The 19,833-nt window shown below is 40.6% G+C and overlaps 1 protein-coding gene across 1 annotated transcript; it reads left to right on the top strand.

The window, feature by feature from the left end:
• The first annotated feature begins 5,345 nt into the window (after positions 1-5,345).
• Positions 5,346-14,257, top strand: CCDC110 (coiled-coil domain containing 110). Its single transcript, XM_084625750.1, is given in 7 exon segments — positions 5,346-5,457; positions 5,540-5,644; positions 7,423-7,475; positions 8,113-8,178; positions 10,888-10,998; positions 12,575-12,607; positions 12,609-14,257. Coding segments are annotated over 7 exon segments (2,007 nt in total). The 5' UTR covers positions 5,346-5,435; the 3' UTR covers positions 14,226-14,257.
• The last annotated feature ends 5,576 nt before the right edge of the window (positions 14,258-19,833 follow it).

Raw genomic sequence — 19,833 nt, 5'->3', positions numbered from 1 at the left:
TGAAAATTATTATTATTGCTGCTGCTGCTTCCAGGAGGTGTCAACTAGTGTAAAAGCAACTCTGCATCTTAAAATAATGGATAGAAAGCTCTTTGCCCATTCTCCTGATCATCTGAATTTCTGATTATCCGATCTGGCCCTGGTCCCAATTAGATCAGATAAATGGGGTTCCACTGTATTTGCTTTATTTCCGCTTATATACACATCAGCAGAGGACAATCTCTCTGCCAGGATGTTCATGCTTCCTGCTTTCATGTTAACTTTGGGATTCACTTGTACTATATCATTAGGAAGCTGTTGTATTACTCAATCTTTTATTTTGAATTACAAGGTTGACCTTGTTAGAGCTTTGGAAGTTTATTTAACCTGAACACAAGGGTTTAGAATATCTAACAGGCCTTTTTGTCTTTCCAGGAATCCAATAAGGTGCTACTACTTATGTTCATATCTACACTGATGGATTGGGAACCTCATAAAATACTCTAGGCCAGACTATTTGCTGTTGTAAACAGGCAATGGAACTACATCAGTTCACATCAGCTAAGAATCTGGCCCTCTATTCCCTTTTCAGATCATTCTACCAGAAGCATAATCACCTCTTGGATGGACTAGATTGGAGAGATGTTTCTTAAATTTATGAAGAGGTTTCTTCCAGGTAACTGCTCTACTTCACAGTGGGTCTTTAATATTCTTATTTATAGCGTCTGTCTTGGGTGATCTAAAACTGGTAGTATACTAAGGGATTTATTCTCCTATTGACTGATACACTTGTGATTTAGATGCAGACTCCCACTAACATTAGGGAGCATGTATGTGTAAACCTCTATTTACATCAGTGGGAAAACTCACTGTTTTTTGTGTCACCATCTTCGCTGATGATAAAACTTAAATGTTCTGGGGAATGTCCATTATTCAAACACATTCATATAAGAACCATGGAGCAACTAAGCCTGCACATTATTCTTTACATTATTAAGATAGTGAATTCCACCACTGTCATCAGCCTAAGCAATTTGGTTTCTTTCCTGTTATGTCATATTGCTTGACAGCATAGGCTCCCCTCCTCCTTCCCAGATATTTCATATTATAAAATGGTCTTTTAAAAAGGTTGGTAGTCTCCTTGAATTGACAGGAAGGCTGGGTATTTTAATTAAAATTTTCCCTTGAAATAAGGTCTATCACAAAATTGAAATACTTTATCTACTGCTGCCACTTAAGGGTGAATTTAAATGCCTTATTTTAAAAAATCCCTAACACTGTAGTATGATACAACTGAAATTTCTGAGACAAATTCTTCCTTCAGTTATACCCAGCATAATCTCACTAAAGTAAAAGGGCCTTATTCTGAGCTCCCTTACACTGGTGTAAATTTCCACTGAAGACAATAGAATGCCATTGGTTTTATTTGGGATGAGATTCAAATAAGGCCTGAAGTGGAGAACATGACTCTAAATATCAAATAAATATATATTTTTTAATTGAAAAATCAATTCTCTCTCTACTTAGTTGCCAAAATCTGATTTAAGGATTCTGTTTCCTCTGCATTAATGTTAAAGACGTCCTCAGCTGCTGAATGGAAATACTGAATGCTGAAATCTGGTCTTGGTAGGTGAAAAGCTTTTCTTTTCTCCAATAAGAATTATACAGGAAGCTACTGTGATATATTTAGTATTCCTTTATGCCCTGGATCTCAACCATAGGCCAAAACTTTAGAAAAAATTATGAGGCCAAGAAAATGACAAACATTTATTTCTGGCTTCATAGTAGGTATCTAAGTATAGGATTTACATTTTATTGTTGTTGTGTAATACTGCTGGACTACCTCCAGTCCCTAGACTCTTCAGCTGTCCATTGACAGGTGTATGAAGGGCTCACTAATCGTGTACTTCTGCATAAACACTAGAGCTATTTGGAGAGTCTGAGAAACTTAAATATTATGGCTATTCAGTTCTTCTGCATTGAGAGTCATGATCCAAATGTGATCTGGAGATAGTATCCCTGTAGAACAGAGAGCTCTTTTTGTCTTTGTGACAGCCTATGACAGCCTGCAGACCTTCCCTCAGTAATGACCTCCAACTTTCCCAGATTTTTTTGTATTTATCTAATTTTGTTCATATATAATCATCCAATGCCATGAACACATGTGCAAACTTTGTAAATGAAAATTATATAACAAAAAATCGGGCCACAGTATAAAGACTGAAAACCTCTCTAATACAGTATCTCCAAAATTGAAAACCCTTTTTCAGGCTATGGCCTATGCATTAAGACCATTTTCCTTCCCCCAGGAAAAGTCAGGGAAATGACTTCACACAATTTGAAATCAGGACCCTCAAGATGAATTTTATCTACAGATAACAGACTCTACCACACACACTTCTGGCTTACGTATAGTAGTGGGCATAAAAAACTTTAGTGTCTCAAGTAAACTGTGAGATATTAAATATCTGTGTAATGTAAACTGTGAGGTAAACTGTGATATTAAATATAGAAGTTTAACATTTGATGTATGGGCTAAAGTACGGGTGGCCAACCTGCGGCTCTGGAGCCACATCCGGCTCTTCAGAAGTTAATATGCGGCTCCTTGTATAGGCACCGACTCTGGTAAGTTGGCGCCTGTAGCTCCAGCCCCGATGTACTGGGGGTTGCTCACTGCTCAACCCCTGGCTCTGCCACAGGCCCTGCCCCCACTCCACCCCTTCCCACCCCCTCCCCTGAGCCTGCTATGCCCTCGCTCCTCCCCCTCTCCCCCAGAGCCTCCTGCACACCGCAAAACAGCTGATTGGGAGGTGCGCGGAGGGAGGGGGAGGCGCTGATTGGCAGGGCTGCCGGTGGGTGGGAGGCACTGGGAGCGGGGGGCAGCTGATGTGGGGCTGCTGACATATTATTGTGGCTCTTTGGCAATGTACATTGGTAAATTCTGGCTTCTTCTCAGGCTCAGGTTGGCCACCCCTGGGCTAAAGTGTAAGATTTAGAATACGTCCACTATGGTAGGATTGCCTCATGGTAGAATATTGACTTGATCAACCATTTGCTGTTGTTTTTTCAACAAAAGTGTCCTATCTATATATCAAAAGTCTGACAGATGTCTTATAAACAAGTAAAAAGAATATCTCTGCCCCAAAGAATTTACCGTCTAAGAACCTAATCCTGAAATCTTTATTCACGAGTAATTTAATCATGAGTAGCCTCTTAGTTCAATAGGACTACTACTTACATGAATAAAGGTTATTCATGTGAATAAGGATTATTGATCAGACTTTAAGTAGACAACATGTAGATAAAGGTTAGTCACTAGGAAATAACAAAAGCAATTGAATGAACAGGGTTTGGTATATATGTTGTCAGTTTTATTGATTTTTTGTTAGGGGAGATGAAGGATGGTCCAGTGTTTATGGTGCTAACCTAGGACTTGGGAGACCTGGGTTTAAGTCCCTGCTCCACCACATATTTCCCAAGTGACATTGGGAAAGTAACTTAGGGTATGTCTACACTGCAGCAGGGAGCAAGCCTTCCAACCCAGGCAAACAGACTCATGCTACTGGGGCTAAAAACAACAATGCCAACATTGTGCCTCTGGCAGAGCCTCAGACTAGTAACCTGAACTCAGACCCATGGTAGGCTTGACTGGCCCATACACACTGCCATTTTTAGTGCACTAGTTCAAGCCCAGCTAGTGTTACTCTGTCTACCTGTACTGCAAAACCCACTCCCAGCTGCAGTATAGACATACCGTTAGGCCCTGATCCTCAATGGCAGTTGGGCACCTGGATGCCATTGAGCATCCAGGCCTTAGCCTGCGTATGTGCCTCAGCTCCCCATTTGTAAGATGGGGACAACAACACTTCCCTACCTCACAGGGGTACTGTAAAGATAAATACATTAAAGATTGGGAGGCACATAGATATTACGGTAATGGGAGCCATATAATAACCTTAAATAGGCAGAGAGATAAGAAATTAATCTGAACTTTGATTCACTTTCCTAAGTTATTTCTTTAAATAAAATATGATTAAGTTCTTTCAACAAAAAAACCCCAACATGCATTACTAAAAATCAGTCTCAGTACTGACCACTGCTAAAGCAAGCCTGTCTGCCCACCTGCAGTAACAGTCCAGCGATGAGGGGACTTCCATCAAATCCTCTGGGCCGCGAGGGCCCTCATGGCGGAGGGTAAAAGGACCGGGAAGCAGGCAGATGCAGCCTACCAGCAGGTCTGCCTCTTCCGTGACTCCTTACTCACCTACGGGGTAGGTCATGGTTTGTTGCGCGACCCGACAAGGGCCACGAGCAACCCTGCCAGCAAGGATCCCCCCCTCCAGCCCTCCTCATGGCACCCATTATCATCGCAACATAATAGTTGCAGTAACAGTCCAGTGAAGTAGGAGCAGTGTAGATAACGAAACTGACAAGGAATTACATTTGTTTTAAATTTCCCAGGGCTTATTATCAACAACAGGGTGTGAAAAATTATGTATGAAAAGTAAAACAACAGCATGCTTTCCAATGCCTGGCCTGGGCAGAGGAAGAGACTTACTGGGGCAACGGGGTGTGTAGAGAAAGAAACATCTTCACTTGCCCTATTGTGCTACAGTATTGCCAACCCTAATTGTTTGTGAGTCAAGTCCCAGCAAATCATGAAACTATGGACAAAAAGCATGAGATTTACAAAATAATAGCTCTTGGGTTCTTTTCATTTTCCCTCCCGGCTGAGGCTGGAGCCTTTTAGGTTCCCAGTCAAGCTTTTCTCTGTGCCATGGGAGCTGGCAGCTTGCTGGCTTTTAAGGAAAGCTGTGACCTGATTGCAGCAGGTAGGGCTCTCAGAAAAGCCCCCACTGTGGAGTGAGCTGGTAGTAGTGGGGTCGTGCTAAGTGGGTGAGGTTTGGGTGTGCGGGGGAGGGGGAATTGCCAGGGGCTGGAGAGGGGGCACAGTTCGCAGGGCAGGGGATGTGCTTTGCACCAAAGGGGCTCAGTGCAATGCAGTTGGACTGTTCTCTGTGCATTCCCAGACTGCCCATCCCCACACCGCGTAGCCTCCTGCACCAGCCCCCACTGTGCAGAGCACCATACAGTTACCTTCCTCCGCTCCACAAACGGCCACTAACACAGCACAGACTCGGCTCCTCCCATGCCCCCCATGTGCCGGACGCAGCCAGCGAGCTCCCTCCCTTCGGCCTGCGACTAACCGAAAGCTCCAAGGGCGTTTGCGCCACCAGGGGGCGCGAGGCTCCTAGCAGAAAGAGGGGCGCGTGGCGGGGGGGTCTCGTGGCCTCCAGGGGGCGCGCGTGCCTCGGGAGCAGGGAGCAACGGCTGCCTGCCTTGCACCGCCTCCGCTTCCATGAGAACCGTTACCTGGCAACGCGAACTGAGGCGGAACACGTTGGGCAGTCCGGATCAGTGAGAGGCAAAGCGAGTGCGGGCGGGCGCAGGACAAGATGAGACAAGACGGTGAACACAGTGAGTCACACGCGCAGGCCGGGTTGGGGGACTGCTCGGGCGGGCGTAGTTACAGAGTTTGATGATTCCGTTTGCTTTGCAGGGAAGGACTGCAGGGACAGCAGTGGCGGGAGCAGGGGGCAGGGGTCGGACCCCCTGCCGCTCTCCGTCTCCAGGGCCCTGGCCAGCTGCGAGGAGGCAGGACCGGGTAAGAGTCTCCCTCTGCCCAAAATGCAGGGTCCCCATTGGCATCTGCCCCTGGGGGGCACCATGATGTGCAGTGATGTCATTGCATCCTTGCAGTCTGATGGGGTATGATGTCACTGCATCCTCGCAGTGTGATTGGTGTGATGTCACTACATGCTCACAGTGTGATTGGTGTGATGTCACTGCATCCTCGCTATGTGATGTGGTGTGATGTCATTGCATCCTCACTGTGTGGTGACATCTCATCACCCTGCTTTAGCACCACAAATATATTCATGACTCCTTGAATGTCCACAGCCAGCTTGAGGCAAATGGGGATCAATCCCTGAACCTGGGGACATGTGGCAGCCTCACCCCAGGTACTAAGGCAGAGGCTGCTCTGAATGAAATGTAATGAACAGCCCCGGGTGCCAGCAAAGCCAGGCCAGTGGCGAAAGGCCAGAAGCAGCTACCGCAGCAGAGGATGTGCAGAGGAATCACGTTATGGGGATGTAGTGATGGAGCACTGGGTCTTTCTGCCAAAATGGGCAGGAATGAAACAATTAATAGTGTTGCCATTTAAATTGTCATCACTGGTCTTCAGAGTTAACACACCAGTGAGATGAATAGGAGCAGTTCACACCTCTCCCTGCTAGCGTCCCAAGCTGCCTGCATACCCAGGAAGGCTTTGCTGCATATGGGGCACAGTCAGAAAGTTTTCTTCACAACCTAGAATTATTTTTTGTAACAAAAGCTTAAATTCCTCACAAATTGATAGGGGCCCTCTGCTGAAGGACTGGAGGAACTCATGGTCTTTAGATGCAAATGAAAAGCAAGTGATAAATTAGCTGCCAAGTTCTCAGGAGCACGTTTTGAAGTGATATTCCTCATGAACTAGAGCAATGGTTTTCAACCTTTATTTGCTGACCCCTAAAAAATTTTGAATGGAGGTACAGATGTCTGCAGACCCCCAGGGCTCCATGTACCAGAGGTTGAAAACCACTGGACTAGAATGAAACAGGCAAGGGCCCTAAAGGCACACTCCCCAGATTAAAATGATGGGTTTGGCCCCGCTTCATTCTTCTGCTGCCTAGTGCTCTCACTTGGCCACATGCAACAGGATGAAGGGTCCACCAGGAGTAAGCTAACACCAATATTGCCAACCCCAAATGTTCAAAAATCATGAGTCAGGCTCACCAAAAATCATGAGTTTATGTAAAAATAATAGATTTGGTGTTCTTTTTATTTGCCTTCTGCTTTTTGAACCTTTAGAGTGCACTCGTGTCATATTTTGAAGCTTTCTCCACAGCCACGAAGGCTAGAAACTTACTTTTTCTTTAGGAATAAAGGCTGAAATCATCACATATCCACTTGACTCCAGGAGCCAGGGTTTTAAGGAAAACAATAATTATCATGAGACTTAAGATAAAATCATGAGAGTTGGCAACACTAACAAACATGCTTGTTAGCTTTTCCAAGAGAAAGTTAAGTTAGCATGGTGTGGTCTGGAGAGGATGTCTCACCATTTGAATGGCGTGGGTTTGGAAGGGGGAATCATCCTCTGCCCATCCAAAGGCTGGGAATCTTTTTCTTGTGGAAACAGTCAAGCCATCATTAAATCATCAGCTGGCACCAGGCTAGGGAAGGAACAAGATTTCCCCCCTCCTCTCCAGTTTGAGCACCAGTGCAGAGCTGATCTCTCTCTCTCTCTCTTTCATTGCTCTCTTACTAGACATTTAAGATTTCTGCCTGTGAATTATAGATATTATAACTGTAGGGTTTGATGCTTTTATTTTTCAGATAATTATACATCAGGAACAGAAAGTCAAATCCAACCGCAATCAGCACTAAAAGTATGCTAAATTAATCCAAATTATTAGCACAAAACATTTTTGAAGCTTAATAACTAAACTGATTGTTTCAGTACATCCATAACTGTATATAGTGCTAAAGTTTCCAGCAGGAAGACCAATTTGCTGATGTAGTCTGAGGCAATGTAGTTTACCACTAAATATCTTTTCAACTGCAGTTTCTTTTAAATATAAACAAGTGTTGTACCTTTTTTAACCTGATTTATTTGACTATGTCCATACAATGTCTCTTACCTCCTTCTTCCCCTTCTTCCACTAGTTGGGAACATGCTTCCTAAGCAAACTGTGAAAATTAGGAACCTTTTTGCCCAATTTATACTCATTCCTCTAGCTCATGTATTCATTGTGTTTGTGAATGCTTGTGATCCAGTTCAGATACATTCACACAGGAATTCTTTTTCCAAATGAATCTGAATAGGAAAAGTGTTGGAAACTCCCAATTCATTTCAGATAAGCCACTAAATAGCCATTGGACAGTAAAAACTTTCTCTAGCTAGTCTGTGAGGGTGGGTCCAAACTGGCAATCTAGAACTGAAAGGGAAAATGCAAGAGAATTGTTCTAACTCACCTCAATCTGTACAAACCTCTCAGCTTTCTATTATTCATTTTACAAATTTAGATCCTTCAACAACAGCTGAAATCATTTCAGGCACTTCGGCAACAGACTCTGCTGAATGTTAACATGGTAAGAGCAGAAGTTAAGTATTCCTAAAATAAAAGGAAAAACCCAACAATCTCCTATACTAACTTTTTAGGTACTGACCTGGGTATCTTAACAAAAGTCCCAAACCAAACAACTTTATTTTGCACAAAACTTGATAAAACAGACCAATAGCTCTGTTAATACTGTAGTCTGTGTTAAAAATCAAAGACTATGCTGATTCTCTGAAAATGAATTTCCTAATTCTTATAAAATTAATAAACATGACCACTTAAGCTGTTGGTATTGCCAATAGCTGAAACGTATTTTATCCTTAGAAACAGGATCCTGTTTTTATTATACACAATTTAAAAGAACATTACAGTTACTTAGCTTATTAAAGCTATATTTAGCTTACTGTGCATGTTAAATATGTGTTTTATCTGCTACTCAACATACAGTAAAATAATTCATAAGGTAGTTTATTCTATACATTCTATCTAGATTCCTGCACTGCACCATCACAGTGCCAAGGAGGACCTCAAAACAGGCAGTGTTGCAGGGGAAAAGGAGCTGAATTAGAAAAAGAGAGGGGGCCAAAGTCTCTCTCAGTGGTTTAAATCTGAAATAACTCCACTGACTTCAAAGGAGTTATTCCTGATCAGTCTAAGGGAGAGCAGAATTTGGCCCCTACTTTTAAAACACCACTTCCCCAAAAATGCTAGACTACCATTTCAGGAACAGTGTTCTGCACTTTTTCAACTCACTTTCTAGTGTAAAAAAATAAGGTCATGATGCTGCAAAGAACTGAGCATATACTTAACTTTATACACTGTCGTGGATAGTGAAACTATTAATCCCTGCCATCCATTTGCATATGCCTAGGGAAAAGATGAGCTTAGCAATCTAGTCTTGTTTTCATGTGGAGAGAGTAATCCTTTATCAATTGTGTATCTTCCAAAAATGAAATATTTCTACATAGGCAGAAAGATGATAAGTAACAGTCAACATGGATTGTCAAGAACAAATCATGTCAGACCAACCTAATATCCTTCTTTGACAGGGAAACAAGCCTTGTAGGTGGGAGGAAGCAGTAGATGTGATAGATTTTGCCTTTAGTAAGGCTTTTGACGCTGTTCAATATCTTCATAAATCATTTGGATAATGGCATAGAGAATACATTTATAAAGTTTGTGGATGATACAAAGCTGGGAAGAGTTGCAAGGATCTCAGAGGACAGGATTAGAATTCAAAATGATCTTAACATAATGGAGAAATGGTCTGAAATAAATAGGATGAAATTCAAGACAAATGCAAAGTACTACACTTAGGAAGGACTAATCAATTGTACAAATACAAAAAGGGGAAATGACTGCCTAGGAAGGCATACTGCAGAAAAGGATTTGGGGGTTATAGTGGATCATGAACTAAATATGAGTCAACAAAGTAATACTGTTGTTTACTTTTTTGCATCGATCTGGGATGTATCAGAAGGAATGTTGTAAGTAAGAAACAAGAAGTAATTCTTCCACTCTACTCAGCACTAATAAGGCCTCAACTGGAGTGTTAGTTACCTAAGAAATTACCTAAGAAATTAAATTAAATTTGCAATCTGAATTCTATAAACTAAACGGTATTTGAATCAAGCAGTGTCACCCTGACAGATGGTATCATTCCTTAATACACAGCCTGGGACAACCCTTCCTAGTTCAAAGTCTTTGTCCTTCAGATGTGTTTCCAGTGTTGAGTTGTGGTGGAAGTGGGGCCAAGTCATGATGTCACATCCCCTCCTTTATAGTTTCTTCCAGCCTGCTGGAGCTATTACATCGGTCAAGCAGTCTCCATTGTATACATTCTCTCTCTGAGAAGTCTTCTGTGATGATTGTTGGGAGTGTCGATTCCCTTTAATCGGACATCAGCGTATCTGGCTACTTCATTATTGTACCTGAAAGGCTGGTCGTCGGTGTTCCCAACCTCACAACATATTTCAGTAACACACATGCAGCAAAACTTCATAACTTCACATACAATGATAGCACATACAATCCAACAGGATATTAATATTCAACAGATCAAGACTTTTAAAATGATACCTCACAAGACATACTTTCTACAAAACATATCATAATTATATGACAGTGGTGAATATGGGGATTCCAGTGCTGCTTTGAAGTACAGAGCGTCACAGCCAGTAAATAGTCTGGGGGCGGAGGCCCTGGGGTGATTTTGGTCAGATCCTGCTGGGCACTTACCCCACAGTGGCGGCTCCTGCAGCTCTTGTGCTGTGGGCCTGCTTGGGCTTGGCTCTCCACTCCAGGGCTGCAGCACCATTCCAGTTTGGCCCCGCCCCTCTGACTGCACCAAATTTGTGTGAGTGGAGCTGTGACCTGGCTTATGGGGTTGCAGTGCCACTCATTCAAATTTGGCCTACCTGGATTCCCGTCGTCATGATAGCTGGGCACTGGGACCACAGAGGTTGCAGTGCCTGGACCAGGGAGGCGAGCCCAGCCAGCCACATGGGACAGTAGCCTCAGGAGCTGCCACACAACCCTTTGAAACATTCTGGCAACCCGGTCCTGACCCCCAGGTTGAGAAACCCTGGTTTAGATAATATTTAGTCCTGCCTCCATGCAGGGCATTGGGCAAGATGACCTGTCGATGTCCCTTCCAGTTGTTCATTTCTGTGATTATATGATTCTATGCTTTTCTGTAGATGTCGTTGAAAGATTAACAGTCTCCATACATCTGTTTCAGGTTCAATCTGAAATCAGTGAGATACTGAATAAAAATATAATTGACATAAAAACTCAACAACGCAGCCAAGACAATCTTCCAATGACCAGCACACCTCTCGAGATGGCTGTGGTATGTTACTTAATCCATACGTGCAGCTGAGTTGTACAATATAATATTTTGTTGGATTACTGTTCCTGAGAACTGTATGTTTTCTGTAAAACATTATCAAAGCAAAGGGAAATTCTGGGCACAAAACATGCCCATGGTAATTTCCTTCCTAACATAAATAATGGTCTTATTTATAGTATAAGTTCACCATAATTCTATCTTAAGAGAACACTAATTGAAGTCTAGAAAAACAGTCATGTTGGGGGACATAATAACAACAAAGTTGTCCCCTAACATGGTTAAAGCACTGTTCCTTTTCTACTGTAAATAAGATTTCAACCAGGGCCTCCAAACTATGCTAAAGCTTTGGATTGTATTAAGGGAACAGCTCCTATTGAATATAATGAGGGTTTTGTATGTGTGTCTGAGGGCAGAGTTTGTCTCACTCCTGTGAAGTGCTAAGTAAACAACATATTTTTAAACACAGATTTAGCACCAAGTCCTGCTTGCCTTACTTGAGTAGTCCTATTGAATCCAGTGGGACTAGTTGTGTAAGATTTGGCCATTAGCTTGTCTTTCCCCTGCTGCAAATGTTCCTAGAGGACTCAACGTGCTGAGTCAGCTCTTTGGGCCTGATCCAGAGTGCAGTGAAGTCAGTAAAAAGACTTATTGACTCCCTGTGCCTTGGAACAGGCCTTTTCTAAAATAGTGTTCCTCTCTATAGCTGATAGGATGCTTTGCTTTCTGGAAAAACGGTTAAGTGCTATATGCAACATTAGTAGGCTTTCGAGAGAAAACAGAAGACTGACAAATGAAATAGGGTCTATTATACAATTTCTTAAGTTTGTTGGAGTATTGTGATCTCTCCTTTCCAATTCTCTTGGAAAGATTAACAGTCTCAATATGTCTTTCCTTATGTTAGACAGAAAGATTGTGCTGGCAGATAAAATCTCAACCAGTTTTGCAAGATACTTAGACTTTACAACAAATTTGTCTTGTGCCTCCAGTATTGTGAAAAATTACAGCCATTATAGCATGATTGTTATTGGTTTTTGTAGCCTACAGGGAGTCCAGAAACACCATTGTCTAAGAAGAAATTTCATCTTGATAAGAAACTCTGTACCACTCAATCTGTGGAAGCAAATTCTAATATTATCTTTGGAAATGTGGTCAGTGATGTAAATATTTCACATCAGATTTCATTAAAAGCTGTAGAAACTGGAAAGATTGAAAACTCAGTAGAACCAATTAAAAACAAAACTATGATTGCTCTAAAAAATGATTGTAAATTGAAAGATTATGCCAAATATGAATGTTTTCTACCTTGTACTAATTTGGAGGCTGAAAGTATGGTGTCTCCTAATGAGCAAGTAATTTTGGATGAAGCTCTTATGCCTCTTTTCAAATATAGTGATGAACTTCATTTAACAGACAACTTTAGCTATTCTATCAAGCCATTGAAACAAGAACTTCAAAAGTCTCATGAACAGGAACTAGCACATGCATTTGGACATCAAAATATTTCCTGTAGTAAAAGTAATGTTTTTGATGATATGTCAGAACAAGACCAAGAAAAATCTGCTCTTTTTTTATCTAGAGAGAAATTACATATGGACTTAAAATCAAGGGAAATTTCAGAATCTGAGGAATCGGCAGACTGTTTGCATGTTGCTCTGGTTTCCCTTAAAAGAAATAATCTGAGTCTTGGTCAAGAATTTAATAAAGACTCTGAATGTGACAGCTCACAGAATTCTTCTCATATAACTCCATGCAGTACACAAACAGAAACTGAAACCAAGAACAAAAACAAAGAATTGCATAGCACTGACAGTGCTGTTGGCACATTCCAGTTAAATGTCATTTCTAAAACCGTAAAAGATAAATTACTAATGTTCGATCACATAGAGAAACTACAGAAAGAAAAAGAAAAGCAGCTGCACATCATAAACCAAAGGTTACTAAAGCTTGGAAATCAGAACGTCTATGAAATCAGAGCTGATGAGTACACCGCAAAAATGGAAGAGTTACAAAATTCCCTGAAAGATTCTAAACACTTGCAAAAGAAAGTGATGGAACTTGAGAATGAAAATGTAACTCTCAAGTCAAAAATGAAACCTCTTACTGTTATCATAAGGTCTCTAAGAGAGATAAATTCACAGTATGAGAAGCAAATTAAGGATTTAGTTGAAGAAAAGAAAAGCATGCAAGTCAGATTAGTTAAATCAGAAGGAGACAGCAAAGAATGTATTAAAGAAGTGAAAAAATTGTTAAAGAAATGCAAAGAACTTCAAGACCAAAAGAAAACTCTTGAGGGAGAGAGGAGTCAACTCTGTACTGAAAACCAATGTATGATGCAAGCATTAGATAACTTCAAAATTAATAACCAGAAAGCACAAGAAAATATGATTGCTGTTACCAGTGAAAAAGATAAGCTCTTTGCAGAACTAGAATCTTTGCAAAAGGAATGTTCAGTGTTGCAAGAAGCAAATCAGAAACTAGAGATAAAAACATCCCAGCTTGCAAAAGAAAAGAACTCACTTGAAAAAGAACTAGAAAAAAATCAGATTGAAATACAGCAACTGAAAGAAAAAGAAAATGTAACAAAATCTGAACAGGAGAGTCTTCTTCACATAATGCAATCACTTAAAGACAAAAAGCTTGATCTTGAAATGACATTGCAAGAATGTGCTAATGCTAGACAAACGATACAGAAGGCTCTTGAGAAGGTCCAGTCTGATAAAGCTTACACAGAGGAGAAACTCTTGACCGAACTTCAAAATACAAAAGCAGAAAGGGATATTTTGAAGACTAACTTGTTGAATATGAACAGAGAATGGGAGAATTTATCTACAGTGGTGGCAAATATCACAGAGGTCAATCAGGTTCTTAAAAAAGAACTGCAGGAATGTAAACAAGATACTTCCAAATATGAAACTAACATCAGAAGATTGAATGAAGACCGTTTACTAATGGAAAACCATCTGCGGACAATAGAAAATGAAAGGGATGTATTGCAGTTTGAATTTCGCCATCTCCATAAGGATTATGTTAATCTAAGGAACCAAGTTACTGTTCTGGTTAATGAGCAGAGTAAACACAGTTACATTTCAGGCAAGGAAAAATATCACTCCGTGTATTCCACTGAAATTTGTGAAGAAATTTCTGATTACAGGTATACAGCTTTAGAATGCAATCCACAAGGTATGTGCTGTACTTTGCAACATCTTACTGCACAAGTGTTGTTTTAATATTAATTTACCCAGTTTGAGCACCAACTAACTTTTTTGGTAAATTACTTACCAAAACCATTACCAGGTTGTATATTGGTTTGAATACCCTTCTTAGGAAAACTCTAGGTGTTTTGTTTTTTTTAAGCCTGAGGCAGTTTAAGTCTTGGTTGCTTATTAAAATTTCCGAAAAAAGAGATTCTACATAGTACAGACACAATTTTTATTATAATAAAACAAAATCTCAAAGAGAGTCTGATCCAAAGCCTATTGAAGGTATAGGAGTTTTTCCATTTACTTTAATGAGCTCTGGATTGAACCTTGAGAGTGATATGTTGTACTTGGGTTTTTTTAATTGTCCTGAAGTATCTCTTCAAAGGAATTACTCCCACTATTTTAAAGAGAAAACTGTATTTCTTTTCCAGGCAATTCCAGTTAAACTGCAACAGTCTCTTGCTTCAGAGAAATTGTAATAAACATTCTTTCTTTTAAACCAATTAAAAATTCTGCTGTTCAGTATTTCAGTTTTCGGTTCCTTTTTGTTTGAAGTTTCACAATATGAAATCTCCCGTATGCTTTTTTGAACACTTGACCCTTGGCTGTATTTTATAGATTCATATGAGCAGATCCTCAGCAGACGTAAATTGTCACAGATCCACTGAAATCAATGGAGCTATCAGAATTTACCCCAGTTGAGGATCTGCCCCCCTTGATTTTGTAATCTTTCAGTCTGACAAACTGTCTAACACAGCCCTGAGCATTTCACCCAGTTATTCCTGCATCAAACCCAAGGATTTGAATTTAAATTATATACCCATCTGAACATATTGTTTAGAAAAAAGGAAAGGAGTACTTGTGGCACCTTAGAGACTAACCAATTTATTTGAGCATAAGCTTTTGTGAGCTACAGCTCCGATGCATCCGATGAAGTGAGCTGTAGCTCACGAAAGCTTATGCTCAAATAAATTGGTTAGTCTCTAAGGTGCCACAAGTACTCCTTTTCTTTTTGCGAATACAGACTAACATGGCTGCTACTCTGAAACCCATTGTTTAGAAAGATATCCAGTCTTGCTTTATGGTTAACAATGACCAACTATCATTTTTAAATAGCAATGGCTTTGTTTACACCAGATTCTAATGTTTTTTAAAATGTTTTAGTTAAAGTAATGTCTTGACACATTTGCTAGCAAATTTCATTTTCCTGCTGCAGACATATGCCAAGAGAGGGCCATAGATATGTAGGGGGGAAGGGAGGGGGCCTGTGGGATTCCATTACTGTATGGATATTCCTGTTACCGTAGCCCATGGAGTTGAGAGAGGGAAGAGCGTCACAGAAATACCACACATTGGCTATTTCAGCTATGGGGCTTGTCATAAACATAAAGGGAAGGGTAAACCCCTTTGAAATCCCTCCTGGCCAGGGGAAAGCTCCTCTCACCTGTAAAGGGTTAAGAAGCTAAAGGTAACCTCGCTGGCACCTGACCAAAATGACCAATGAGGAGACAAGATACTTTCAAAAGCTGGGAGGAGGGAGAGAAACAAAGGGTCTGTGTCTGTCTGTAGTCGTCTTGGCCGGGGACAGAACAGGAATGGAGTCTTAGAACTTTTAGTAAGTAATCTAGCTAGGTATGTGTTAGATTATGATTTCTTTAAATGGCTGAGAAAAGAATTGTGCTGAATAGAATAACTATTTCTGTCTGTGTATCTTTTTTGTAACTTAAGGTTTTGCCTAGAGGGGTTCTCTATGTTTTTGAATCTAATTACCCTGTAAGATATCTACCATCCTGATTTTACAGGGGGGATTTCTTTATTTCTATTTACTTCTATTTTTTATTAAAAGTCTTCTTGTAAAACACTGAATGCTTTTTCATTGTTCTCAGATCCAAGGGTTTGGGTCTGTGGTCACCTATGCAAATTGGTGAGGCTTTTTATCCAACATTTCCCAGGAAAGGGGGGGTGCAAGTGTTGGGAGGATTGTTCATTGTTCTTAAGATCCAAGGGTCTGGGTCTGTAGTCACCTAGGCAAATTGGTGAGGCTTTTTACCAAACCTTGTCCAGGAAGTGGGGTGCAAGGTTTTGGGAAGTATTTTGGGGGGAAGGACGCGTCCAAACAGCTCTTCCCCAGTAACCAGTATTAGTTTGGTGGTGGTAGCGGCCAGTCCAAGGATAACGGGGGTAATATTTTGTACCTTGGGGAAGTTTTGACCTAAGCTGGTAAAGATAAGCTTAGGAGGTTTTTCATGCAGGTCCCCACATCTGTACCCTAGAGTTCAGAGTGGGGGAGGAACCGTGACAGGGCTGAAGTAGTCTCTGTGTAGTAGTCACTCTGCAGCCTGGATGTGAGGACTGTAGTTTACATTCTTAGCCCACTACACCTTATTTTTTGAGGGATTATTTTTAGTCACAAATAAATAGGGTTCTGTGAAATAAATCCCTGAATGAAAAATAAAGCAAGGTAACTAGAAACTCATAGACTCATAGATATTAAGGTCAGAAGGGACCATTATGAACATCTAGTCCGACCTCCTGCACAATGTAGGCCACAGAATCTCACCCACCCACTCCTGCAATAAACCTTTCACCTATGTCTAAGCTACTGAAGTCCTCAAATCATGGTTTAAAGTCTTCAAGGTGCAGAGAATCCTCCAGCAAGTGACCCGTGCCCCATGCTACAGAGGAAGGCGAAAACCCCCCAGGGCCTCTTCCAATCTGCCCTGGAGGAAAATTTCTTCCCGACCCCAAATATGTGTGGTATTTCTGTCCCATCAATTCCCTCCAGAGACTCATATTCACCATACTTTTTCCTCATGTAGTGAGGAACTCATTTGTTTCCATCTAGCACAGAGCACAGAAATGAGAGAGAGGACACCTAAAGTTCATTAGATGTATCAAGGGATATAGGGACTCTTTTTGTGTGTGTGTGAGTAGATTTACTTCCCATGAAAATGAGAAATCTAGTGTAGGCACATGTTGTACAAACATCATAATACAATTCAATTACCACAGCTTAACCCTGACCAGCAACACACCTGCTATTCTAGTCTGGACCACATGTCCAGAGATTGCTACTCATTTCAAACGGTGTGATAGACAACCGAGGACTAAAGGACGAATGTGACATTCACTCACTTTGTAAGCTTTTCAGAGTAGGGACTATTTTATTATTTGTTTGCACAGCACAATGAATCCCTGTCCTGACTGGCACTGCTGGGCAAAATTGTAATATAGATACTACTAATAATGGTAACCTAAATCAGACTCTGAACTTAGGCCTCTAGAGGTGAAAGGCTAGTACACTAACCCATGTGCATTTACCCTGACTTCCCCAGGATTCAAAACTTTGAATGTTGTGCAAATTTAATGGTGTACGGAGGAAATCGCCTATTCAGAAAAATCCCTGTTTAGAGAATTCCATTAGAGATAAGTACTTGTTGCCACCATTACACCCCCATATTTGGAGCTAAATGTGAGAAAGGACCATTTATATACCTGATATATAATACTATACTATGAATATATTTTAGCATTCCTTTTATTTATATACAATTACAGTTAATTAATGAATGACTAAGAAGTGAATTAAAATGCTTGTCTTGTTTATATGGTAGGGTTATTCACTCCATAGGGTTGTGATTTCTAAAGCGCACTACCATCTTGTGCATTAACTGGTCCATGCAGACCCTGCTGGTCCACTTTACTGTAGTTCTATTTGAAACTAAAGGTTCCCTAGTGTACACCAGCATGGTTTAGACAGCCAATTAATGCACAACATGGTAGTGTGCAGTAGAGTACTTTATTCCAGTGTGTAGACAAGCCCAAAGTCTTCCTGTTCTGATGTTAATATTTCTAGAACAGCATGTTTTAAAAAAATAATTTTGCTAGTGATAGACAGTGGTATTATGCCACCACATTGAAGATCCAAACTCAACAGTGACTTTAGGATTTTCAGTCCTTGGGTCACTGAAGTAAAAAGACAAGATGCGGATTACATTTAATTCTGGTGAAAATATGGAGTAACTCCATTGACTTAAAAGGAGTTGGTCCAGATTTATAGTTGTGGTATCGAGATCAGAATCTGGGCCATGTTGTGGGGTGGATAAGTGACTAGCTCTGTCTTTAGTGGGAGGGAGCAGAGAAAATGACATTATTATTACTATGTATTTGTATTACTGTGACATCTTATGTCTTCTCCATACTAGATAGTTAATGGAGCACAATTTAAAGGCAGCCTCTGAGGAAATCCTGCATTCTACCAGAGAAAGTACCATGAAGCTAGTAAAAGACAAGCTACAGACTTTTTATTTGTATAATAAACAGTAGCATCCAGAGGCTCTAACCAGAAGTGGGCCCCATTATGGTAGGCAATCAGGAATAAACCCATTTTGCTAGGCACAACACAGACACATAGGAACACACATTTCCTGCCCCAATCAACTTACAGTATAAGGGGAAAGGCAGTAGCTCCTATGAGAGGCACGTGAGCTTGGCCCACATTCTTGACAGCTGTGAAAATCTCTACTAACAAAGTTCAATCGATTTTTTTAAAATTAAGCTTTAAAAGTTTTAATTAAATCTCCAGTGTTTCCAATTTGTTAGAGAATGGAAAGATTGATGGAATATGAAAGAAGCTAGAAGAGGAAGAGTTACAAAAAGATAAGACGCACATGGATGTAAAGAAACACTATAGTGCTATTTCAGTCAGCTGCACTACATCTGTAATCAAGGAGTCAAGTTTTAGAACTGCAGTCAAGAAGGCATACAGTACAGTTTGCTCTGCTACTAGTGATTTTGAATCTGGAGCAGTGCTACTCAAAGTGGTGGTCCGCGGACCGGCACGCATTGGCTGACGGTCTGTGTGCACATTGGAAAAAAAAATTGCCAGTCCCCCACATCAGATAGCTTGAGAAGCGCTGATCTAGAGATTTCAGCAATGATGAATGCATCCAAATGATTGGCCATGTATCTTTCTGATATTTCCTATGAAGATGACACCAAAACGTCAAAGGACAGCACTATTACTAATACCTGTTCAAAAATATACAAACTTTTAAATTAAAAAAGAAATGAACCATGCTTGATGTCCGTGGACTTGGAAAACACCAAAACTGCCATATAAATTAAAATATATAAATACTAGTAGGCCCTGTCCCACAGTAACTTTACTCAGGCAAAGCCTCTATTGATCTCAATGGTTATTTTGCCTAAGTAAGGACTGAAAGACCTGGCCAATACTTTACTTTTCATTTTCATACAAATAAATGTTGAAAAATATCATGTTCAGTCTCAATTTTATTTACTTTTTTTTTTTTGGCTATTACTCAGTGAATAACAAAGTGGTAGGATAGCCCAAGAAACCTTTTGGTATTAAAATGAGTCTCCTAATACATGTTAACATAAAAACATTATCTTTGTGTAACAATTTTGTATGTCTAAATGTTCAATTTGGATACTTTGTGGATTTTTGTAATAATGTAGCTTTGATACACTAACAAACTGTCCTGAATACCTCAGAGCTTATAGAGACAAGGTGGGTGAGGAAATAATATTTTATTAGACCAACTTCTGTTGGTGAGAGAGACAAGCTTTCTGTGTGTTCGAAAGCGTGTCTCTCTCACCAGCAGAAGTTGGT

The sequence above is a fragment of the Lepidochelys olivacea genome, assembly GCF_965140295.1.
Source record: "Lepidochelys olivacea isolate rLepOli2 genome assembly, chromosome: 4".
Classification (NCBI taxonomy): domain Eukaryota; kingdom Metazoa; phylum Chordata; order Testudines; family Cheloniidae; genus Lepidochelys; species Lepidochelys olivacea.
This window is presented reverse-complemented; position numbering and strand designations above follow the sequence as displayed.